Genomic DNA, 20873 nt, shown 5'->3' on the forward strand with positions numbered 1-20873 from the left:
CTCGACTAACTGGTGCCCCCGCACATTGACTCTGTACTGTTACCCTCTGTATATAGTCTCACTATTGTTATTTTACTGCTGTTCTTTAACTACTTATTACTTTTATTTATTTTTCTTATTCGGATTTTTGAAACTGCATTGTTGGTTAGGGGCTTGTAAGTAAGCATTTCACTGTAGGGTCTACACCTGTTGTATTCGGCGCATGTGACTAATACAATTTGATTTGATATGATTTGTAGTGGTGTCTCCTAACCAGCCTTGGGCTCCCAGCCGGCTCTAAAGAGCGGGTGAGGTGGCGATGACGGGACTCGCTGTCACGGTTGTCGTAGGGTAAAGTGGACCAAGATGCAGCGGGGAAATGTGCACTCATCTTCTTTTTATTAAATGGACAAGAAGGTAAACCAAAACAACACGTACACAAAAAAAACACAACTACTAATAACAGGCCGGTAAGGTACAAAGCTATACACAGCACAATCTCCCACAAAACACCAACACAAACACATACCTATTTATAGGACCCTCAATCAGAGGCAACAAGAAAACACCTGCCTCCAATTGAGAGTCCAGCCCCCAATTACCTAAACATAGAAATACAAATGACTAGACTAAACATAGAATTACATAAACATAGAACATTGCCCAAAACCTGGAATAATAAATCAAACACCCCACTAAACATACAACCACCCCGACTCCACATAAAACAAATACCCCCTGCCACGTCCTGACCAAACTACAATAACAAATAACCCCTATTACTGGTCAGGACGTGGAACTCGCGGTTGGCATCCTCCAAATGTAGGAAGCACGCCCAAAAGTTCACGACGAAAAGTAAAAAAAAAGTTGTATTTACGTTCGTTGAAACATGTCAAACGTTGTATAGCATCAATCTTTAGGGCCTCATTAACATAAAACTTCAATAATATTCCAACCGGACGATTCCAATGTCTTGAAAAACTTTTTGGAAGATAGCTACCTCATAACGTGAAAGCGCGCCATTGAACTCATGTCCTTTCCTGAGTCACCAACTTCCCGGCCTTGTTCGCTCTCTGTTCACTGCAAAAGCCTGAAACTAGGTTCTAAAGACTGTTGACATCTAGTGGAAGCCCTAGGAAGTACAAAATGAAGCCTAAGTCACTGTGTGTTGGATAGGCAATGACTTGAAAGGACTACAAGCACCAGATTTCCCACTTCCTGGTTAGATTTTTCTCAGGTTTCTGCCTGCCATATGAGTTCTGTTATACTCACAGACATCATTCAAACAGTTTTAGAAACTTCAGAGTGTTTTCTATCCATATCCACTAATAATATGCATATTCTAGTTCCTGGGCCCGAGTAGTAGGGCGTTTAATTTGGGTACGTTCTTCATCCGGCCGTGAAAATACTGCCCCCTACCCTAGTTAAAAAACTGCAGTTGACATGGAAGAGTACTCTTATTGCAATGTGGATGGCTCTTAAAAGAGCCTTTGGTTGTGCATAGTGTAGTCTATGGTGTTGCCAGGGAACAGCACCCTCATCAAAGAAGCAGGAGGTGAAGATCTCCAGCACAAGCATTGCCTCTCGCTGCATTGTTGGACCCCATCCTAAAACATCCTGCAGAGCAGCATACTTCTCCTCTGGCACACGGTGGTGAGCTGCAGATCCCCTCCTGGTCCTCGTGTCCATCCTCATGAAGTTATGCAGGACACAGATAGCCTTCACATGCCTGAATTCCCTCAGGAGCCAGTCCCAGATGGCCCTGGTCACCCAACCTTGCAGTACACGGTAACTGTAGGCAATCGTTTTGAAGGAATCTCCAGTTTTTTTATTTATTTTATTTCACCTTTATTTAACCAGGTAGGCAAGTTGAGAACAAGTTCTCATTTACAATTGCGACCTGGCCAAGATAAAGCAAAGCAGTTCGACAACATACAAAAACACAGAGTTACACATGGAGTAAAACAACATACAATCAATGATGCAGTAGAAAAAAATAAGACTATATACAATGTGAGCAAATGATGTGAGATAATGGAGGTAAAGGCAAAAAAATGCCATGGTGGCAGAGTAAATAAAGTATGGCAAGAAAAACACTGGAATGGTAGATTTGTAGTTTGAAGAAAGTTAAAAGTTAAAATATAAATAATATGGTGCAAAGGAGCAAAATAAATAAAATTAATAAATACAGTAGGGGAAAAGGTAGTAGTTTGGGCTCAATTAAAGATGGGCTATGTACAGGTGCAGAGATCTGTGAGCTGCTCTGACAGCTGGTGCTTAAAGCTAGTGAGGGAGATAAGTGTTTCCAGTTTTAGAGATTTTTGTAGTTCGTTCCATTCATTGGCAGCTGAGAACTGGAAGGAGAGACGACCAAAGGAGGAGTTGGCTTTAGGGGTGACCAGAGAGATATACCTGCTGGAGCGCGTGCTACAGGTGGGTGCTGCTATGGTGACCAGTGAGCGGAGATAAGGGGGGACTTTACCTAGCAGGGTCTTGTAGATGACCTGGAGCCAATGTGTTTGGCGACGATTATGAAGTGAAGGCCAGCCAACGAGAGCATACAGGTCGCAGTGGTGGGTTGTATATGGGGCTTTGGTGACAAAACTGATGGCACTGTGATAGACTGCATCCAGCTTGTTGAGTAGGGTATTGGAGGCTATTTTGTAAATGACATCGCCGAAGTCGAGGATTGGTAGGATGGTCAGTTTTACGAGGGTATGTTTGGCAGCATGAGTGAAGGATGCTTTGTTGAGAAATAGGAAGCCAATTCTAGATTTCACTTTGGATTGGAGATGATTGATGTGAGTCTGGAAGGAGAGTTTACAGTCTAACCAGACACCTAGGTATTTGTAGTTGTCCACAAATTCTAAGTTAGAACCGTCCAGAGAAGTTATGCTGGATGGGCGGGCAGGTGCAGGCAGCGATCGGTTGAAGAGCATGCATTTAGTTTTACTTGTGTTTAGGAGCAGTTGGAGACCACGGAAGGAGAGTTGAATGGCATTGAAGCTTGTCTGGAGGGTTGTTAACACAGTGTCCAAAGAAGGGCCAGAAGTATACAGAATGGTGTCGTCTGCGTAGAGGTGGATCAGAGATTCACCAGCAGCAAGAGCGACATCATTTATGTATACAGAGAAAAGAGTTGGCCCAAGAATTGAACCCTGTGGTACCCCCATAGAGACTGCCAGAGGTCCAGACAGTAGGCCCTCCGATTTGACACACTGAACTCTGTCAGAGAAGTAGTTGGTGAACCAGGCGACGCAATCGTTTGAGAAACCAAGGCTACTAAGTCTGCCGATGAGGATGTGGTGATTAACAGAGTCAAAAGCTTTGGCCAGGTCAATGAATACGGCAGCACAGTAATGTTTCTTATCGATGGCGGTTACGATGTTGTTTAGGACCTTGAGCGTGGCTGAGGTGCACCCATGACCAGCTCTGAAACCAGATTGCATAGCGGAGAGGGTGCGGTGGGATTCAAAATAGTCGGTAATCTGTTTGTTGACTTGGCTTTCGAAGACCTTAGAAAGGCAGGGTAGGATGGATATAGGTCTGTAGCAATTTGGGTCAAGAGTGTCACCTCCTTTGAAGAGGGGGATGACAGCAGCTGCTTTCCAATCTATGGGAATCTCAGACGACACGAAAGAGAGGTTGAACAGGCTAGTAATAGGGATTGCAATAATTTCGGCAGATAATTTTAGAAAGAAAGGGTCCAGATTGTCAAGCCCAGCTGATTTGTAGGGGTCCAGATTTTGCAGCTCTTTCAGAACATCAGCTGAATGGATTTGGGAGAAGGAGAAATGGGGGAGGCTTGGGCGAGTAGCTGTGGGGGGTGCAGTGCTGTTGAATGCTGTAGGGGTAGTTAGGTGGAAAGCATGGCCAGCCGTAGAAAAATGCTTATTGAAATTCTCAATTATAGTGGGCTTATCGGTGGTGACAGAGTTTCCTATCCTCAGTGCAGTGGGCAGTTGGGAGGAGGTGTTCTTATTCTCCATGGACTTTACAATGTCCCAGAACTTTTTAGAGTTGGAGTTGCACGAAGCAAATTTCTGTTTGAAAAAGCTATCCTTGGCGTTTCTAACTGCCTGTGTGTATTGGTTTCTAACTTCCCTAAAAAGTTGCATATCGCGGGGGCAGTTCGATGCTAATGCAGAACGCCACAGGATATTTTTGTGTTGGTTAAGGGCAGTCAGGTCTGGGGAGAACCAAGGGCTATATCTGTTCCTGGTTCTAAATTTCTTGAAAGGGGCATGCTTATTTAAGATGGAGAGGAAGGCATTTTTAAAAAATAACCAGGCATCCTCTACTGACGGGATGAGGTCAATATCCTTCCAGGATACCAGGGCCAGGTCGATTAGAAAGGCTTGCTCGTTGAAATGTTTCAGGGAGCGTTTGACAGTGATGAGTGGAGGTCGTTTGACCGCTGACCCATTACGGGTGCAGGCAATGAGGCAGTGATGAAAACAGCAGAGGTGTAATTAGAGGGCACATTGGTTAGGATGATATCTATGAGGGTGCCAGTGTTTGCGGCTTTGGGGTTGTACCTGGTGGGTTCATTAATAATTTGTGTGAGATTGAGGGCATCAAGCTTGGATTGTAGAATGGCTGGGGTGTTAAGCATGTCCCAGTTTAGGTCGCCTAGTAGCACGAGCTCTGAAGATAGATGGGGGGCAATCAGTTCACATATGGTGTCCAGAGCACAGCTAGGGGCCGAGGGGGGTCTATAGCAGGCGGCAACGGTGAGAGACTTGTTTTTGGAGAGGTGGATTTTTAAAAGTAGAAGTTCAAATTGTTTGGGTACAGACCTGGATAGCAGGACAGAACTCTGCAAGCTATCTCTGCAGTAGATTGCAACACCGCCCCCTTTGGTCGTTCTATCTTGTCTGAAAACGTTGTAGTTAGGGATGAAGATTTCACAGTTTTTGGTGGACTTCCTAAGCCAAGATTCAGACACAGCTAGGACATCCGGGTTGGCAGAGTGTGCTAAAGCAGTGAATAAAACAAACTTAGGGAGGAGGCTTCTAATGTTAACATGCATGAAACCAAGGCTATTACGGTTACAGAAGTCATCAAAAGAGAGCGCCTGGGGAGTAGGTGTGGAGCCAGGCACTGCAGGGCCTGGATTCACCTCTACATCCCCAGCGGAGCAGAGAAGAATGAGTATGAGGGTACGGCTAAAAGCTATAAGAATTGGTCGTCTGTGACGTCCAGAATAGAGAGAAAAAGGAGCAGGTATCTGGGGGCGATAAAATAGCTTCAAGGTATAATGTACGGACAAAGGTATGGTGGGATGTGAGTACAGAGGAGGTAAACCTAGGCATTTAGTGATTATGAGAGAGATATTGTCTCTAGAAACATCATTGAAACCAGAAGATGTCATAGCATGTGTGGGTGGAGGAACTGAGAGGTTGGATAAGGTATAATGAGCAGGGCTAGAGGCTCTACAGTGAAATAAGCCAATAAACACTAACCAGAACAGCAATGGACAAGGCATATTGACATTAAGGAGAGGCATGCTTAGCCGAGTGATCAGAGGGTCCAGTGAGATTCAGACAGCTAGCCGGGCCATAGGTAGCAAGCTGGTGGAAGATGGGAGGGAGGTCTGTTTTTAGCCGCCTCGTGCGTTTCCGTCTGTGGGTTAGTGGGGTTCCGTGTGGAAGGGGGGACCTGTCCAAGTTGGCAAAATAGTTAGTTATAGTGGCCCAAGAAAAGTGTCCGACAGACCTATTCAGATCGCAGCCGAAAAGACAGCTAACGATTAGCTGGCCGCAGATGGGCGATCAGGTTACGTCGCGACGGAGGGGCCAGTTGGACAACTCCCTCGGGCAGATAACGTCGGTGATCCAGTCGTGAAGACCCAATGGGGCTCCGCATCGGCAGTAAAACGGGTCAGGATAGGTGAGTTGTAGCCCAGGAGACACTTCAGCTGGCTAGCTCAGGAATAGCCCACGAGTGGCTGACGGAACTCTTCAGCTGGCTAGCTAGCAAGCTCCGTAATAGTGTGTGTTAAATTCCGTGACCGACGTTGCCAATAGTCACTCAGGTAGCAGCTAGTTAGCTGCAAGATCCAGGTGTAAATGTCCAGAGCCTGCGGTAGAAATCGAGGAAAGGAGAGAGAATAGGTCCGATATGCTCTGGTCTGAGTCGCGCTATACAAAAACTGGCGATAGCTTTTCGAGCTAATGGATAGCTGAGGACAGCTAACCGTAGCTAGCTGAACTTCAACGTTAGCCAGTGAAAATGGCTAACCTCTGGCTAGCTTCTGTCGTGGAATTCAGATGAGGTAAATAATACTTTCTTTTTTTTACAAGGTTACAAGGTATCTGTAGGAATATGGAAGAGAATGTAATTATTATACTTTTACATCACCAGGTCATGGTGGATTACTAAAGTTTAACCTCTTATGGCTAGGGGGCAGTATTTTCACGGCTGGATAAAAAACGTACCCGATTTAATCTGATTATTAGTCCTGCCCAGAAACTAGAATATGCATATAATTATTAGCTTTGGATAGAAAACACTCCAAAGTTTCTAAAACTGTTTGAATGGTGTCTGTGAGTATAACAGAACTCCTATGGCAGGCAAAAACCTGAGAAGGTTCTGTTCAGGAAGTACCCTGTCTGAACATTTCTTGCCCTTGTTGATTCTCTCTATCTATTACAAGGGATCTCTGCTGTTACGTGACACTTCCCACGTCTCCAATGGGCTCTCAGAGCCCGGGAAAAACAGGAATGACGTAATTCAAAGCCCTGGCTGAAATACACGAGCGCTTTTGCTGAGTGGTCTATCAGAGGAGAAATGCTTAGGCTCGTGACCTGCCCCGCCCCCGTCTTTCGGTTTTTCCCTCAGTTTACAGACATGCAGATTCCCGGTCGGAATATTATCGCTTTTCTACGAGATAAATTGCATAAAAATTGGTTTTTAACAGCGGTTGACATGCTTCGAAGTACGGTAATGGAATATTTAGACATTTTTTGTCACGTTCTGCGCCATGCGCATGACCGTGATTTACCATTGGGATAGTGTCTAGAACGCACGAACAAAACGTCGTTGATGGAACATAACGATGGATTATTTGGGACCAAACCAACATTTGTTATTGAAGTAGAAGTCCTGGGAGTGCATTCTGACGAAGAACAGGAAAGGTAAGACCATTTTTCTTATAGGAAATGTGATTTTGGTGAAGGCTAAACTGGTTGGGTGTCTAAATAGCTAGCCCTGTGATGCCGGGCTATGTACTTAGAATATTGCAAAATGTGCTTCATCCGAAAAGCTATTTTAAAATCGGACATATCGAGTGCATAGAGGAGTTCTGTATCTATAATTCTTAAAATAATTGTTATGCTTTTTGTGAACGTTTATCGTGAGTAATTTAGTAAATTCACCGGAAGTGTTCGGTGGGAATGCTAGTTCTGAACGTCACATGCTAATGTAAAAAGCTGGTTTTTTATATAAATATGAACTTGATTGAACAGACATGCATGTATTGTATAACATAATGTCCTAGGTGTGTCATCTGATGAAGATAATCAAAGGTTAGTGCTGCATTTAGCTGTGGTTTTGTTTTTTGTGACATTATATGCTAGCTTGAAAAATGGGTGTCTGATTATTTCTGGCTGGGTACTCTGCTGACATAATCTAATGTTTTGCTTTCGCTGTAAAGCCTTTTTGAAATCGGACAGTGTGGTTAAATAGCTGTAAAATAGTCATATGTTTGAAAAAAAAAAGTTTTCGGATTTTAGAGGAGTTTGTATTTCGCGCCACGCCCATCATTGGATATTGGAGCAGACGTTCCGCTAGCGGAACATCTAGATGTAAGAGGATAATATCCCTGATAACAAATCATGATGACATTGGATTGATAGATGCATGGGCACACGCATGTGTAGCATGTGACAATAGCAGGATTATAACAAGGTTCAAGGATAGCATGTCACGACTTCTGCCGAAGTCGATGCCCCTCCTTGTTCGGGTGGTGCTCGGCGGTCGACGTCACCGGCCTTCTAGCCATCATTGATCCATTTTTCATTTTTCATTGGTTTTGTCTTGTCTTCTTATACACCTGGTTCCAATCCCATTCATTACATGTTGTGTATTTAACCCTCTGTTTCCCCTCATGTCCTTGTCAGTGATTGCTTGTGTTATGTGCTCGTGTTTTGTATTGGTGAGCGAAGGGTTATTTTACCCATGTTTGTTTATTTATGTACGTTGGTTTTTTGGAGTTTGTTTTATATTTATTAAACTACTCCATTTACCACAAGTTGGTTTCTCCTGTGCCTGACTTCCCTGCCACCTACACACACGAATATGACAAGCATCACAAATTAATACATGACTACCACTTGAAGCTTGATGATGAGTTGATCATTTGAATCAGCTGTGCAGTGCTAAGGCAAAAACTAAAATGTGCCCCTCTGAGTCCCCAGGACCAGGACTGAGAACCACTGCTCTTCACTGGGACCTCTTCATCTGCAGACAGGCTTTCACAGCTCTCTGTATCAGACTGACAGAAAACCTCACAAGAAACAGACTTCTTTATACTCAAATTAGACCACACACTGAATTTTCTGTTACTATTACTGTCTACTTGTGAAGTCTATTCACACGACGACCATTTGTTTTTGGTCCACTGCCTACTGGGACGGCAATATGTGTAACAGAAAACGACTGAGGAAGAACTGTCCCAGTCAACCTGCAGTATGAGCCTATTATTAACCAGGGAAACTCTTGTAACTCCAAACGAGAACAGATATATTTCACGCAGTGAATCTGGTCTGGATGACAACAAATGTCAGTTTTGCTCTGAGACCCTTAAAAAGCTTTGTTGTAGGAGCATGGCATTCTAAACCATGTTTTCAAATTTGAGTAAAATACTCTTACAGTAGCTTCCCATTCAAAAAGTATTCGCACCCCTTGACTTTTTCCACATTTTTGTTGTGGTACAGCCTGAATTTAAAATGGATTAAATTGAGTGGAATTATGTTTGTAGAAACTTTTACGAATTAATAATAAATGAAAAGCTGAAATGTCTTGAGTCAATAAGTATTCAACCCATTTGTTGTGGCAAGCCTAAATACGTTTTGCTTAACAAGTCACATAATAAGTTGCATGGACTCACCCTGTGTGCAATAATAGTGTTTAACATGATTTTTGAATGACTACCTCATCTCTGTACCCCCACACATACAATTATCTATAAGGTCCCTCAGGTGAGCAGTGAATTTCAAACACAGATTCAACCACAAAGACCAGGGAGCTTTTCCAATGCCTTGCAAAGAACGGCACCTATTGGTAGATGGGTAAAAAAAAACAGACAATCAATATCCCTTTGATCGTGGTGAAGTTATTTGCATGGTATATCAATGCACCCAATCACTACAAAGATACAGGCATCCTACCTAACTCAGTTGCCAAAGGGGAAGGAAACCGCTCAGGGATTTCACCATGGGGCCAATGGTGACTAAAAAAGTGTCAGAGTATAACGGGTGTTATAGGATAAAACTGAAGATGGATCAACAACATTGTAGTTACTCCACAAAAATAAAAGTAATAATAATAATAATTGACAGAGTGAAAAGAAGGAAGCCTGTACTGAATAAAAATATTACAAAACATGCATCCTGTTTTCGACAAGGCACTGAAGTAATGCTGAAAAAAAAATGGGCAAAGCCATTCAATTTGTGTCCTGAATACAAAGTGTTATATTTGGGGCAAATCCAATACAACACATTACTTTACATATTTTTTACCACTTTACATATTTTCAAGCATATTGGTGGCTGCATCATGTTATGGATATTATTGTAATCATTAAGGACTGGGGAGTTTTTCAGGATAAAAAAAATAAATGAAATGGAGCTAAGCAGGCAAAATCCTAGAGGAAAACCTGGTTCAAGTTTGCTTTTCGCCAGACACTGGGAGATAATTTCACTTTTCAGCAGGACAATAGAGTTAAACACAAGGCCAAATGAATCAACACTGGAGTTGCTAACCAAGAAGACAGTGAATGTTCCTGAGTGGCTGAGTTACAGTTTTGACTTAAATCTATTTGAAAATCTACGGCAAGACCTGAAAATGGTTATCTTGCAGTTATCAACAACCAATTTGAAAGAGCTTGAATAATTTTGAAAAGAATAATGGGCAAATCTTGCACAATCCAGGTGTGTAACGCTCTTGGAGACTTACCCAGAAAGACTCACAGCTGTAATCGCTGCCAAAAGTGATTCTACCATGACTCGGGGGTGTGAATACTTATGTAAATGAGATATTTGAGTAAAAATTTCTAAAAACATGTTTTCATTTTGTTATTATGGGGTATTGTGTGTAAATCGGTTATGAAATAAATCAATTTACTCAGTTTTGATTTGGCAGGGGCGCCGCTGAAGTATCAGAGAAAATAATAGAGGCGGTGTAGCTATCTTGGCGGTGTAGCTACTGTACATTATTATTATAATTTTTTACATTTGAATTTGTATTTCTGTCATCTCTAATGGATCATTTACCGTCTCCAAGGAGTTGTCAGAGTGGATGTATGAACTCAAATAATACTCTCTGTGAATGTTTAAGTATGGCCCTACTGTTGTGATTCAGTGTACCCTTGCTCAGAAAGGGAGGCAGTGGGTGAATCTCAAAGGTCCGTCATCTAATCCTCTTCAGCAGTCATCTCTTCCTTCCCTGTCTCCACCTCCTCAAAATTGTCAGAGGGAAGCGTTGGAGGAGAAAACTTAAGGAGAGGAACCTCCAAGGCTCTCCTCTCTTCCCTCTGACACTTTGACAAGGAGATGAGGAGGTGAGGAATTGAGGAAATAACTGTTGAGATTCACCCAGAGTGAGTCTCATTAGATTCCTATGGTGTCAGCCATATCAAAGCTGGTATACCTTGTTTCTGTCAGCCTATCAGGTGGTTTCCTGGAGATCAGGGGAATTCACCTCACAAGTCCCAGGCTAGCAACGGGGGAAGGATTTATCTTTCTCTCTACCTCTCTCTCTCGGCTGACTCCATTAGCCTTGTTACTGGCAGATCAATGCTGATGAGAGTGTGCTGGCTCCTCCAGAGGACAATGGAAATGTGCTTAGCACCCACTTAGCACAAGTAACATGTGAAACCCGATGAGCCGTGTGTCATATGCTGCTTAAGTCATTTAACAAGCGCTGCAGGAAGAAACATAGAGAAGGAGAATTACAAAGAGAGAGATGAAAGGAATGATCTCACCTAGCAATACACAGCCCTTCTTGTTTTTTTTCTTCTTGCTTTTTTTGCTTCTCCGTCATGTAGTCATTAGGCAATGCATATGTGGTTGTCTATTCTTCAATGAACATTTGCGTCCGTGTGTGCCGTGACTACACTGCAAACTGTGACTCACTGAGAGCTGGTGTCAGCCAGACTAATAGATTATAGACTATGGAAACAATCTACACTCTTGACACCCTATTTCTTCTCACAGCTGTGTTCTGTCTGTATTTGCCTCTGTCCTTGTCTATGTGTTTCATTTACATTTGAGTCATTTAGCAGACACTCTTATCCAGAGCAACTTACAGTAGTGAATGCATACATTTCATGCATTTTTTTTTTGTACTGGCCCCCCGTGGGAATCAAACCCACAACCCTGGCGTTGCACACACCATGCTGGCATTGCAAACACCATGCTCTACCAACTGAGCCACAGGGAAGTTTCTTTTATTTATTTTTCTGTCTGTTTTAACATGGTCAGTAGGTATTATTCTGTCTGTTTTAACATGGTCAGTAGGTATTTTTCTGTCTGTTTTAACATGGTCAGTAGGTATTATTCTGTCTGTTTTAACATGGTCAGTAGGTATTATTCTGTCCGTTTTAACATGGTCAGTAGGTATTTTTCTGTCTGTTTTAACATGGTCAGTAGGTATTATTCTGTCTGTTTTAACATGGTCAGTAGGTGTTATTCTGTCCGTTTTAACATGGTCAGTAGGTATTTTCTGTCTGTTTTAACATGGTCAGTAGGTATTATTCTGTCCGTTTTAACATGGTCAGTAGGTATTATTCTGTCTGTTTTAACATGGTCAGTAGGTATTTTTCTCTCTGTTTTAACATGGTCAGTAGGTATTTTTCTCTCTGTTTTAACATGGTCACTAGGTATTATTCTGTCTGTTTTAACATGGTCAGTAGGTGTTATTCTGTCCGTTTTAACATGGTCAGTAGGTATTTTCTGTCTGTTTTAACATGGTCGTATGTGTTATTCAGTCTGTTTTAACATGGTCAGTAGGTATTTTTCTGTCCGTTTTAACATGGTCAGTAGGTATTATTCTGTCCGTTTTAACATGGGCAGAGGGCAGGTAGTCTATACCTCTTCTACTGTGGAGGGGCAGGTAGTCTATACCTCTTCTACTGTGGAGGGGCAGGTAGTCTATACCTCTTATACTGTGGAGGGGCAGGTAGTCTATACCTCTTCTACTGGGGGGGGACAGGTAGTCTATACCTCTTCTACTGTGGAGGGGCAGGTAGTCTATACCTCTTCTACTGTGGAGGGGCAGGTAGTCTATACCTCTTCTACTGGGGGGGGGCAGGTAGTCTATACCTCTTATACTGTGGAGGGGCAGGTAGTCTATACCTCTTCTACTGGGGGGGGGCAGGTAGTCTATACCTCTTCTACTGTGGAGGGGCAGGTAGTCTATACCTCTTCTACTGGGGGGGGGCAGGTAGTCTATACCTCTTCTACTGTGGAGGGGCAGGTAGTCTATACCTCTTCTACTGGGGGGGGGCAGGTAGTCTATACCTCTTCTACTGGGGGGGGGCAGGTAGTCTATACCTCTTCTACTGGGGGGGGAAGGTAGTCTATACCTCTTCTACTGGGGGGGGGGGGCAGGTAGTCTATACCTCTTCTACTGTGGAGGGGCAGGTAGTCTATACCTCTTCTACTGTGGAGGGGCAGGTAGTCTATACCTCTTCTACTGTGGGGGGGCAGGTAGTCTATACCTCTTCTACTGGGGAGGGGCAGGTAGTCTATACCTCTTCTACTGGGGGGGGGGGGCAGGTAGTCTATACCTCTTCTACTGGGGGGGGGGCAGGTAGTCTATACCTCTTCTACTGTGGGGGGGCAGGTAGTCTATACCTCTTCTACTGTGGAGGGGCAGGTAGTCTATACCTCTTCTACTGGGGGGGGGGCAGGTAGTCTATACCTCTTCTACTGTGGGGGGGCAGGCAGTCTATACCTCTTCTACTGTGGAGGGGCAGGTAGTCTATACCTCTTCTACTGGGGGGGGGGGCAGGTAGTCTATACCTCTTCTACTGTGGGGGGGGGCAGGTAGTCTATACCTCTTCTACTGTGGGGGGGCAGGTAGTCTATACCTCTTCTACTGTGGGGGGCAGGTAGTCTGATCCTATTCTACTGTGGGGGGTTTGGGTAGCCTGATCCTATTCTACTGTGGGGGGGGGGGGGTTGGGTAGTCTGATCCTATTCTACTGTGGGGGGTTTGGGTAGCCTGATCCTATTCTACTGTGGGGGGTTTGGGTAGCCTGATCCTATTCTATTGTGGGGGGTTTGGGTAGTCTGATCCTATTCTACTGTGGGGGGTTTGGGTAGTCTGATCCTGTTCTACTGTGGGGGGTTTGAGTTGTCTGATCCTATTCTACTGTGGGGGGTTTGGGTTGTCTGATCCTATTCTACTGTGGGGGGTTTGGGTAGTCTGATCCTATTCTACTGTGGGGGGTTTGGGTAGCCTGATCCTATTCTATTGTGGGGGGTTTGGGTAGTCTGATCCTATTCTACTGTGGGGGGTTTGGGTAGTCTGATCCTGTTCTACTGTGGGGGGTTTGAGTTGTCTGATCCTATTCTACTGTGGGGGGTTTGGGTTGTCTGATCCTATTCTACTGTGGGGGGTTTGAGTAGTCTGATCCTATTCTACTGTGGGGGGTTTGGGTAGTCTGATCCTATTCTACTGTGGGGGGTTTGGGTAGTCTGTTCCTGTTCTACTGTGGGGGGTTTGGGTAGTCTGATCCTGTTCTACTGTGGGGGGTTTGGGTAGTCTGATCCTATTCTACTGTGGGGGGTTTGGGTAGTCTGATCCTATTCTACTGTGGGGGGTTTGGGTAGTCTGATCCTATTCTACTGTGGGGGGGATTTGGGTAGTCTGATCCTATTCTACTGTGGGGGGTTTGGGTAGCCTGATCCTATTCTACTGTGGGGGGTTTGGGTAGCCTGATCCTATTCTATTGTGGGGGGTTTGGGTAGTCTGATCCTATTCTACTGTGGGGGGTTTGGGTAGCCTGATCCTATTCTACTGTGGGGGGGATTTGGGTAGTCTGATCCTATTCTACTGTGGGGGGGATTTGGGTAGTCTGATCCTATTCTACTGTGGGGGGTATGGGTAGTCTGATCCTATTCTACTGTGGGGTGGTGGGGGTGGGGGGGGTTGCTTTCACACACACCCAGATCTGAGTTGCTATTATTTTGACACTGCATTTAGTCTACACCATGGTTTGTTCCCTCCCGCCTATTTACTGTGGGCATTGCATCTGTGGGTGCTCTAAGGCCAGATAAATATAGAGGTGTTCTGTGGGTGAAAGCTAAACATAGAAGAATCTCTGGGGAGTGTGTTGGGCGTGCGTGATGAAAACATACAAATGTAACCTAGATCAGCATTGCCGTCACTTTGCAAGGATCAACACTTCCTTAGGAGGAAGCTGGCGTTGACAGTGTGAAGACACACCGGACTGGAATGTCCATCTTCTTCCAGTTGGTCACCGCTATAGTGCACCAAAACCACATCCAATGGGGACAGGAGCCATTAAATGGAATATTGCCAAACCCAGGTCATTATATCAGGGTGTTGTGCCCAACATTAGAGGTTATTAACAGTGAAATGTGACTGTTTATGATCATGAATTGAGGATTTAGATGACAGTCCATATTACCTTCTGGGTCACAGCCTTCCACAGAAGAAGGAACCAGTAATGGTTGCTCATTAGACTTTATTCTTTATGTACACCTCCCAACCTTGATCTTGGTGGGCTGGATGACCGACCATTTGCTCACTAATCTTTCCAACTACCCTTAACAAACTACAACCCCAGGGCAGTGTTAGGTAGAGCACACTGCACCAAAACGTTTTTGCAATGGAGAAATGAAAATGTGGTTGATACCTCCTCATTTTAAAAACATTTCAAAAGTTGTCTCCCTACTGAACAAGACCGAGGTCTTACGTCATGCATCTAGCACCAGATAAACACTGTCAATCCTTAAACCCCCGGGTTGGGCTGCAGGGCAGAAACTTCTCTCCGAAGACAATTCATTTCTCCTGGTAGGTGACATGCTTTGCTTGTGGATTCTTCCCTTAAACCTACCTCCCACGCCATATTCACCTGTCAGATCACAGCCGGTGTACCAAATGGCACCCTATGCCCTATTTAGTGCACTACCTTACCGGTCCTGGTCAAAAGTAGTGCACTATGTAGGGAATGAGGTGCCATTCGCAACGGATCCTCTTCCTTTTACTCTATCCACACGTCATTAGCCTTCCCATGTTTCCCAAATCATGTTTCTGCCAGCTCCTGTGAATTACTGGGATTATCCTGCTGTTGACAGCTAGCAACTACCCTGTTTTATGGTGGTGTGAAACGGTGTGCAAAATGGCTGCTACTGCCGCTTGGTGGAACGGCTCTGGATCCTCTGATTGAGCGAGGGGGTGTTCACATCAGTTTATATTTTCTCTTATCGGTCCTTTAATGTCACGCGAAAGAGCTTCAGTGTTTTAACAGACTGGCAATGATCGATTTTAGTGGAAAAGGTTAAAGCTAAGTGCCGTACAATCTCAACAGACACATCTCAAAGCTTGTACTGGCAGAAATATTTTACTATGTATATCTGTATGTAGTCACAAATGTGAAGCTAAAATATCAATTTAATTTGAATATTTGTCCAATATGATGAAGAATTTCACTTCCCTTTTTCAATAAGAGTGACCTTAGAGGATAATCTATGTAGTCTGCAATTGACTTGATGATTTAAAACACATACAGTTGCCGGATTTACAACAGACCACGGTTGCTGTATTACCTCATACGTGTTGTTCCCCTCTGTCGCCTCTCCAGAACTTGTACCAGAACAGGTTCCTGGGCCTGGCTGCCATGGCGTCACCGTCGAGGAGCCCCCAGAGCCAGCGGCCATACAGCTACAGTCCCAAGCAGTACCCCGACGGCGGGCACCGGCACGACCACGCCACCGCCCTGGCCCAGCAGCCCCACTCAAACAGCGACGCAGGCCTGGTCACCTATGACAGCCGCTCCAAGCTGACTGTCAGCACCTCCCACTACGCCGTCGGCCAGTCCCAGGACATACTCGTCTGCTGGGACATCAAGGAGGAGGTGGACGCCGGGGATTGGATCGGCATGCACCTTGTAGGTGGGTGGAGCTTCTGATGAGTCAATGGCATGAGTCATGATTCAGTGTCACTCTCTGAACAAACAATCATCCACACTTTGTCCATTGTGACAAATGTTGATAGCTTTTCCAACTGACATTGGTCAAGTTCACAGTAACCTTTGATTAGAGTGACCATGCATAAGACTATAGTAGCTATAAGACATTTTTTAAATTTATTTTAACTAGGCAAGTCAGTTAAGAACAACTTCTTATTTTCAACGACAGCCTAGGAATAGTGGGTTAAAAATGCCTTGTTCAGGGGCAGAACGACAGATTTTGACCTTGTCAGCTCAGGGATTCGATCTTGCAACCTTCCAGTTACTAGTCCAACGCTCTAACCACTAGGCTATCTGCCGCCCCAATGTTACATACTGTAACATTCCTGTGCTTTTAGATTAGGTGCTGTCAGAGAACATTCTGGACTATAAGAACCGGAAACTGAATGACTCCCACAAGGGCCAGATAGTGTGGACCAGTGGTTACCAAACATTTTATAGTCCCGTACCCCTTCAAACGTTCAACCTCCAGCTGCCATACCCCCTCTGGCACCAGGGTCAGCACACTCTCAAATTATTTTTTGTTGTTGCCATCATTGTAAGCCTGCCACAAACACACTACATGATACATATCTTAAACATAAGAATGAGTGTGAGTTTTTGTCACAACCTGGCTCGTGGGAAGTGACAAAGAGCTCTTATTGGACCAGAGCACAAATAATAATATAATAATAATCAATCATTTTGCTCTTTATTTAACCATCTTACATATAAAACCTTATTTGTTCATCGAAAATGGTGAATAACTCACCACAGGTTAATGAGAAGGGTGTGCTTGAAAGGATGCACATAACTCTGCAATGTTGGGTTGTATTGGAGAGAGTCTCAGTCTTAAATCATTTTCCACACAGAGTCTGTGCCTGTATTTCATTTTCATACTAGTGAGGGCTGAGAATCCACTCTCACATAGGTACGTGGTTGCAAAGGGCATCAGTGTCTTAACAGCTCAATTTGCCAACGCAGGATACTCTGAGCGCAGCCCAATCTAGAAATCTGGCAGTGGCTTCTGATTAAACGCAATTTTCACAGAACTGCTTGTTGCAATTTCGATGAGGCTCTCTTGTTCAGATATCGGTAAGTGGACTGGAGGCAGGGCATGAAAGGGATAACGAATCCAGGTGTTTGTGTCATTCGTTTCGGGAAAGTACCTGCATAATTGTCCACCCAACTCACTCAGGTGCTTTGCTATATCACATTTGACATGGTCCATAAGCTTGAGTTCAATTTGCACTTGAAAAAATCCTACAATGATGGAAAGATCTGTGTGTTGTCCTTGTAAATGCAGACAGAGAAGAGCTTCAACTTCTTAATCACAGCCTCAATTTTGTCCCGCACATTGAATATAGTTGCGGAAAGTCCCTGTAATCCTCGAATCAGATCATTCAGGCGTGAAAAAACATCGCCTGGATAGGCCAGTTGTGTTAGAAACTCGTCATCATGCAAGCGGTCAGCCAAGTGAAAATGATGGTCAGTAAAGAAAACTTTAAGCTCGTCTCTCAATAAAAAAAAAATGTGTCAGTACTTTGCCACTTAATAACCAGCGCACTTCTGTATGTTATAAAAGCGTTACATGGTCGCTGCCCATATCATTGCATAGTGCAGAAAATAAACGGGAGTTCAGGGGCCTTGCTTTAGCAAAGTTAACCATTTTCACTGTGGTGTCCAAAACATCTTTCAAGCTGTCAGGCATTCCCTTGGCAGCTAGAGCCTCTCGGTGGATGCTGCAGTGGACACAAGTGGCGTCGGGAGCAACTGCTTGCACGCGCATTACCACTCCACTATGTCTCCCTGTAATGCACCATCAGTACAGATACCAACATGAGCATCAGCTACGTTGACTACATACGGACCATTAGTAACGGTTAATGTGATTGGATGTTAATTATTTGACTTCCTGTATTTGACATTGTGTTGTTATTTAGCTGAACACTAGATGGTTTCATTTTATTTTTGGCAGTGAAACGAGGCTACTCAGGCGAGGGAAAAAAAACACCCAAATGTACAGCCCCGTTGGAAAATATAAATGTACCTTTTGAAAATGTCAAGATTTTTTTTTTTTATTATTTAAAAAATTGTTGATAAAAAAAAACATGTGAATCACATTTTTATTTGACGTACCCCCGACGGCATTGTGCATTCTCCTTGGGGAACCTGGTGTGGACGATCGATACCAACTCCTACTTTGCAGATTGTAGGTATACTTCCCTTCTTTAAAATGACACGTTAAATGATGTCATCAGGTCAACTGGCAGCAAATATTGTATCATAAAGGGACACTTCCTGCTGTTTTATCACAATGTGGGTGATTTTGAAGTTCAGCATTGTAGCACATCCTGTATGTAGAGCATTTTGTTAATCCTTAGGAGAGTTGATTTCACCCCCCCCCCCCGTGCTGTCAATACATTGGCTGTTTACTGGCCTAAGCAAAATGTCAGTATTCCCCCACCCCCCATCCCCACCCCCCACCCCCCTAGCACGGATGTCTCAAGTAGTTAGAATTATACCATGAGCTGATTCTTTATTTATTCCAGTTAAAATTGTGAAACTGGCTACAGGCTACTAATGTTTCCAAGGGCTGCAGACATCACAGATCAGTCTGATTAAAAAAGCCCACTGTCTCCTCTCCTCATGACCAAGACTAACTTTCTGACAATTTCACCACCAGCTAGATATGTTTTTTTCTCTTTTTTTTATATTCTGCGATTATGCAAAATATGCCCCATCATCCAAATTTCTGATTATATCTAATCCTCTAACCTGCCACCTTCGACCGGGACGGATGCCTTGATTTCTCACTCCCCCGCTATTCATCTGGGAGATGACAACCAGCAGGACTAAAGTCTGCTGCTCACACGGCAGCCAGCCTGATCTGAGACTGGGGATCCATCCAAACCAACCTCCTTATCTAGAGCCAAGGCTGCAGGAAGCACCAAGCCTACAGAGAGATATCCACAAGCACCTTGTGGAAAACTCCCCCCACGGTGGTAGCGCCCGGTGACTGTGACAGGAACGCTTAAATAACGGGAGCCCGTTTTTTTTTTTGTTTCTTGACAGGCTTATAGTGAATTTTCATTAGTCTCCCTCGGATTACAAATGGGATCTGTTATGGAATGAAATGGTACCTCATTAGTTATCTGACAGAGTACCAGGTGTGAGCTGTTCTCAGACTGAGAAACACACACGCACACACACACACACACACACACACACACACACACACACACACACACACACACACACACACACACACACACACACACACACACACACACACACACACACACACACACACACACACACACACACACACACACACACACACATATACAGGGGAAGACAAGTGGACCATTTGTGATTACTGTTTCTTTTTTTCAGCTCTGATTTCCTGTTTTAGAACATGTGTAACAACTGCATAAGGAGACTGATTTAACAGCACACAATCACCTGGACTCTCCTCTGTAGAACACCACCACCAGCCATCTTGGATTCTCCTCTCGTGAACACCACCACCACCACCCATCATCACAATGTGTGTTCTCCAACCCAGAGCCTAGAGAATGTTTCTCTCTCTCTCTGTTTCTCTCTCTCTCCGTTTCTCTCTCTCCTCGTTTCTCTCTCTCTCTCTCTCTGTTTCTCTCTCTCTGTTTCTCGCTCTCTGTTTCTCTCTCTGTTTCTCTCTCCGTTTCTCTCTTCTCTCTGTTTCTCTCTCTCTCTGTTTCTCTCTCTCTCTGTTTCTCTCTCCTCTCTTTTGTTGTCTTTATCACATCGCATCTATTGCAATCTCTTTCACGATCTCGCTCTCTCTATATTTAAATATATTTATACACTACTGTTCAAAAGTCTGTTTCTGAAAGAAAAGCGCATTTTGTTGTATATTAAAATAACATCAAATTGATCAGAAATACAGTGTAGACATTGTTAATGTTGTAAATGACTATTGTAGCTGGAAATGGCTGATTTTTATTGGAATATCTACATAGGCGTACAGAGGCCCATTATCAGCAACCATCACACCTGTGTTCCAATGGTACATTGTGTTAGCTAATCCAAGTTTATCATTTTAAAAGGCTAATTGATCATTAGAAAACCCTATTTCAAAATTATGTTATCACAGCTGAAAACTGTTGTTCTGATTAAAGAAGCAATAAAACTGGCCTTCTTTAGACTAGTTGAGTATCTGGAGCATCATTATTTGTGGGTTCGATTACAGGCTCAAAATGGCCAGAAACAAGAACTTTCTTCGTCTTTTCTTGTTCTGAGAAATGAAGGCTATTCCATGCAAGAAATTGTCAAGAAACTGAAGATCTCGTACAACGCAGTGTACTACACCCTTCACAGAACAGCGCAAACTGTCTCTAACCAGAATAGAAGAGGAGTGGTAGGCCCCGGTGCACAACTGAGCAAGAGGACAAGTATATTAGAGTGTCTAGTTTGAGAAACAGACGCTTCA

General features: G+C 43.9%; 1 protein-coding gene across 1 annotated transcript; it reads left to right on the plus strand.

Annotated features, from left to right (window-relative positions):
• The first annotated feature begins 361 nt into the window (after positions 1-361).
• Positions 362-20045, plus strand: LOC115149400 (E3 ubiquitin-protein ligase HECW1-like). Its single transcript, XM_029692231.1, has 3 exons — positions 362-396; positions 16037-16346; positions 19799-20045. Exons 1-3 carry the CDS (start codon positions 385-387, stop codon positions 19837-19839), a joined length of 363 nt encoding a protein of 120 aa, XP_029548091.1. The 5' UTR covers positions 362-384; the 3' UTR covers positions 19840-20045.
• The last annotated feature ends 828 nt before the right edge of the window (positions 20046-20873 follow it).

The sequence above is a fragment of the Salmo trutta genome, chromosome 2, assembly GCF_901001165.1.
Source record: "Salmo trutta chromosome 2, fSalTru1.1, whole genome shotgun sequence".
Classification (NCBI taxonomy): domain Eukaryota; kingdom Metazoa; phylum Chordata; class Actinopteri; order Salmoniformes; family Salmonidae; genus Salmo; species Salmo trutta.

Coding starts and splice junctions, on each gene's coding strand:
- LOC115149400 (XM_029692231.1), top strand. Junction 16,347..19,798: donor GATCGGCATGCACCTTGTAG/GTGGGTGGAGCT, acceptor TCTTTTTTTCAG/CTCTGATTTCCTGTTTTAGA.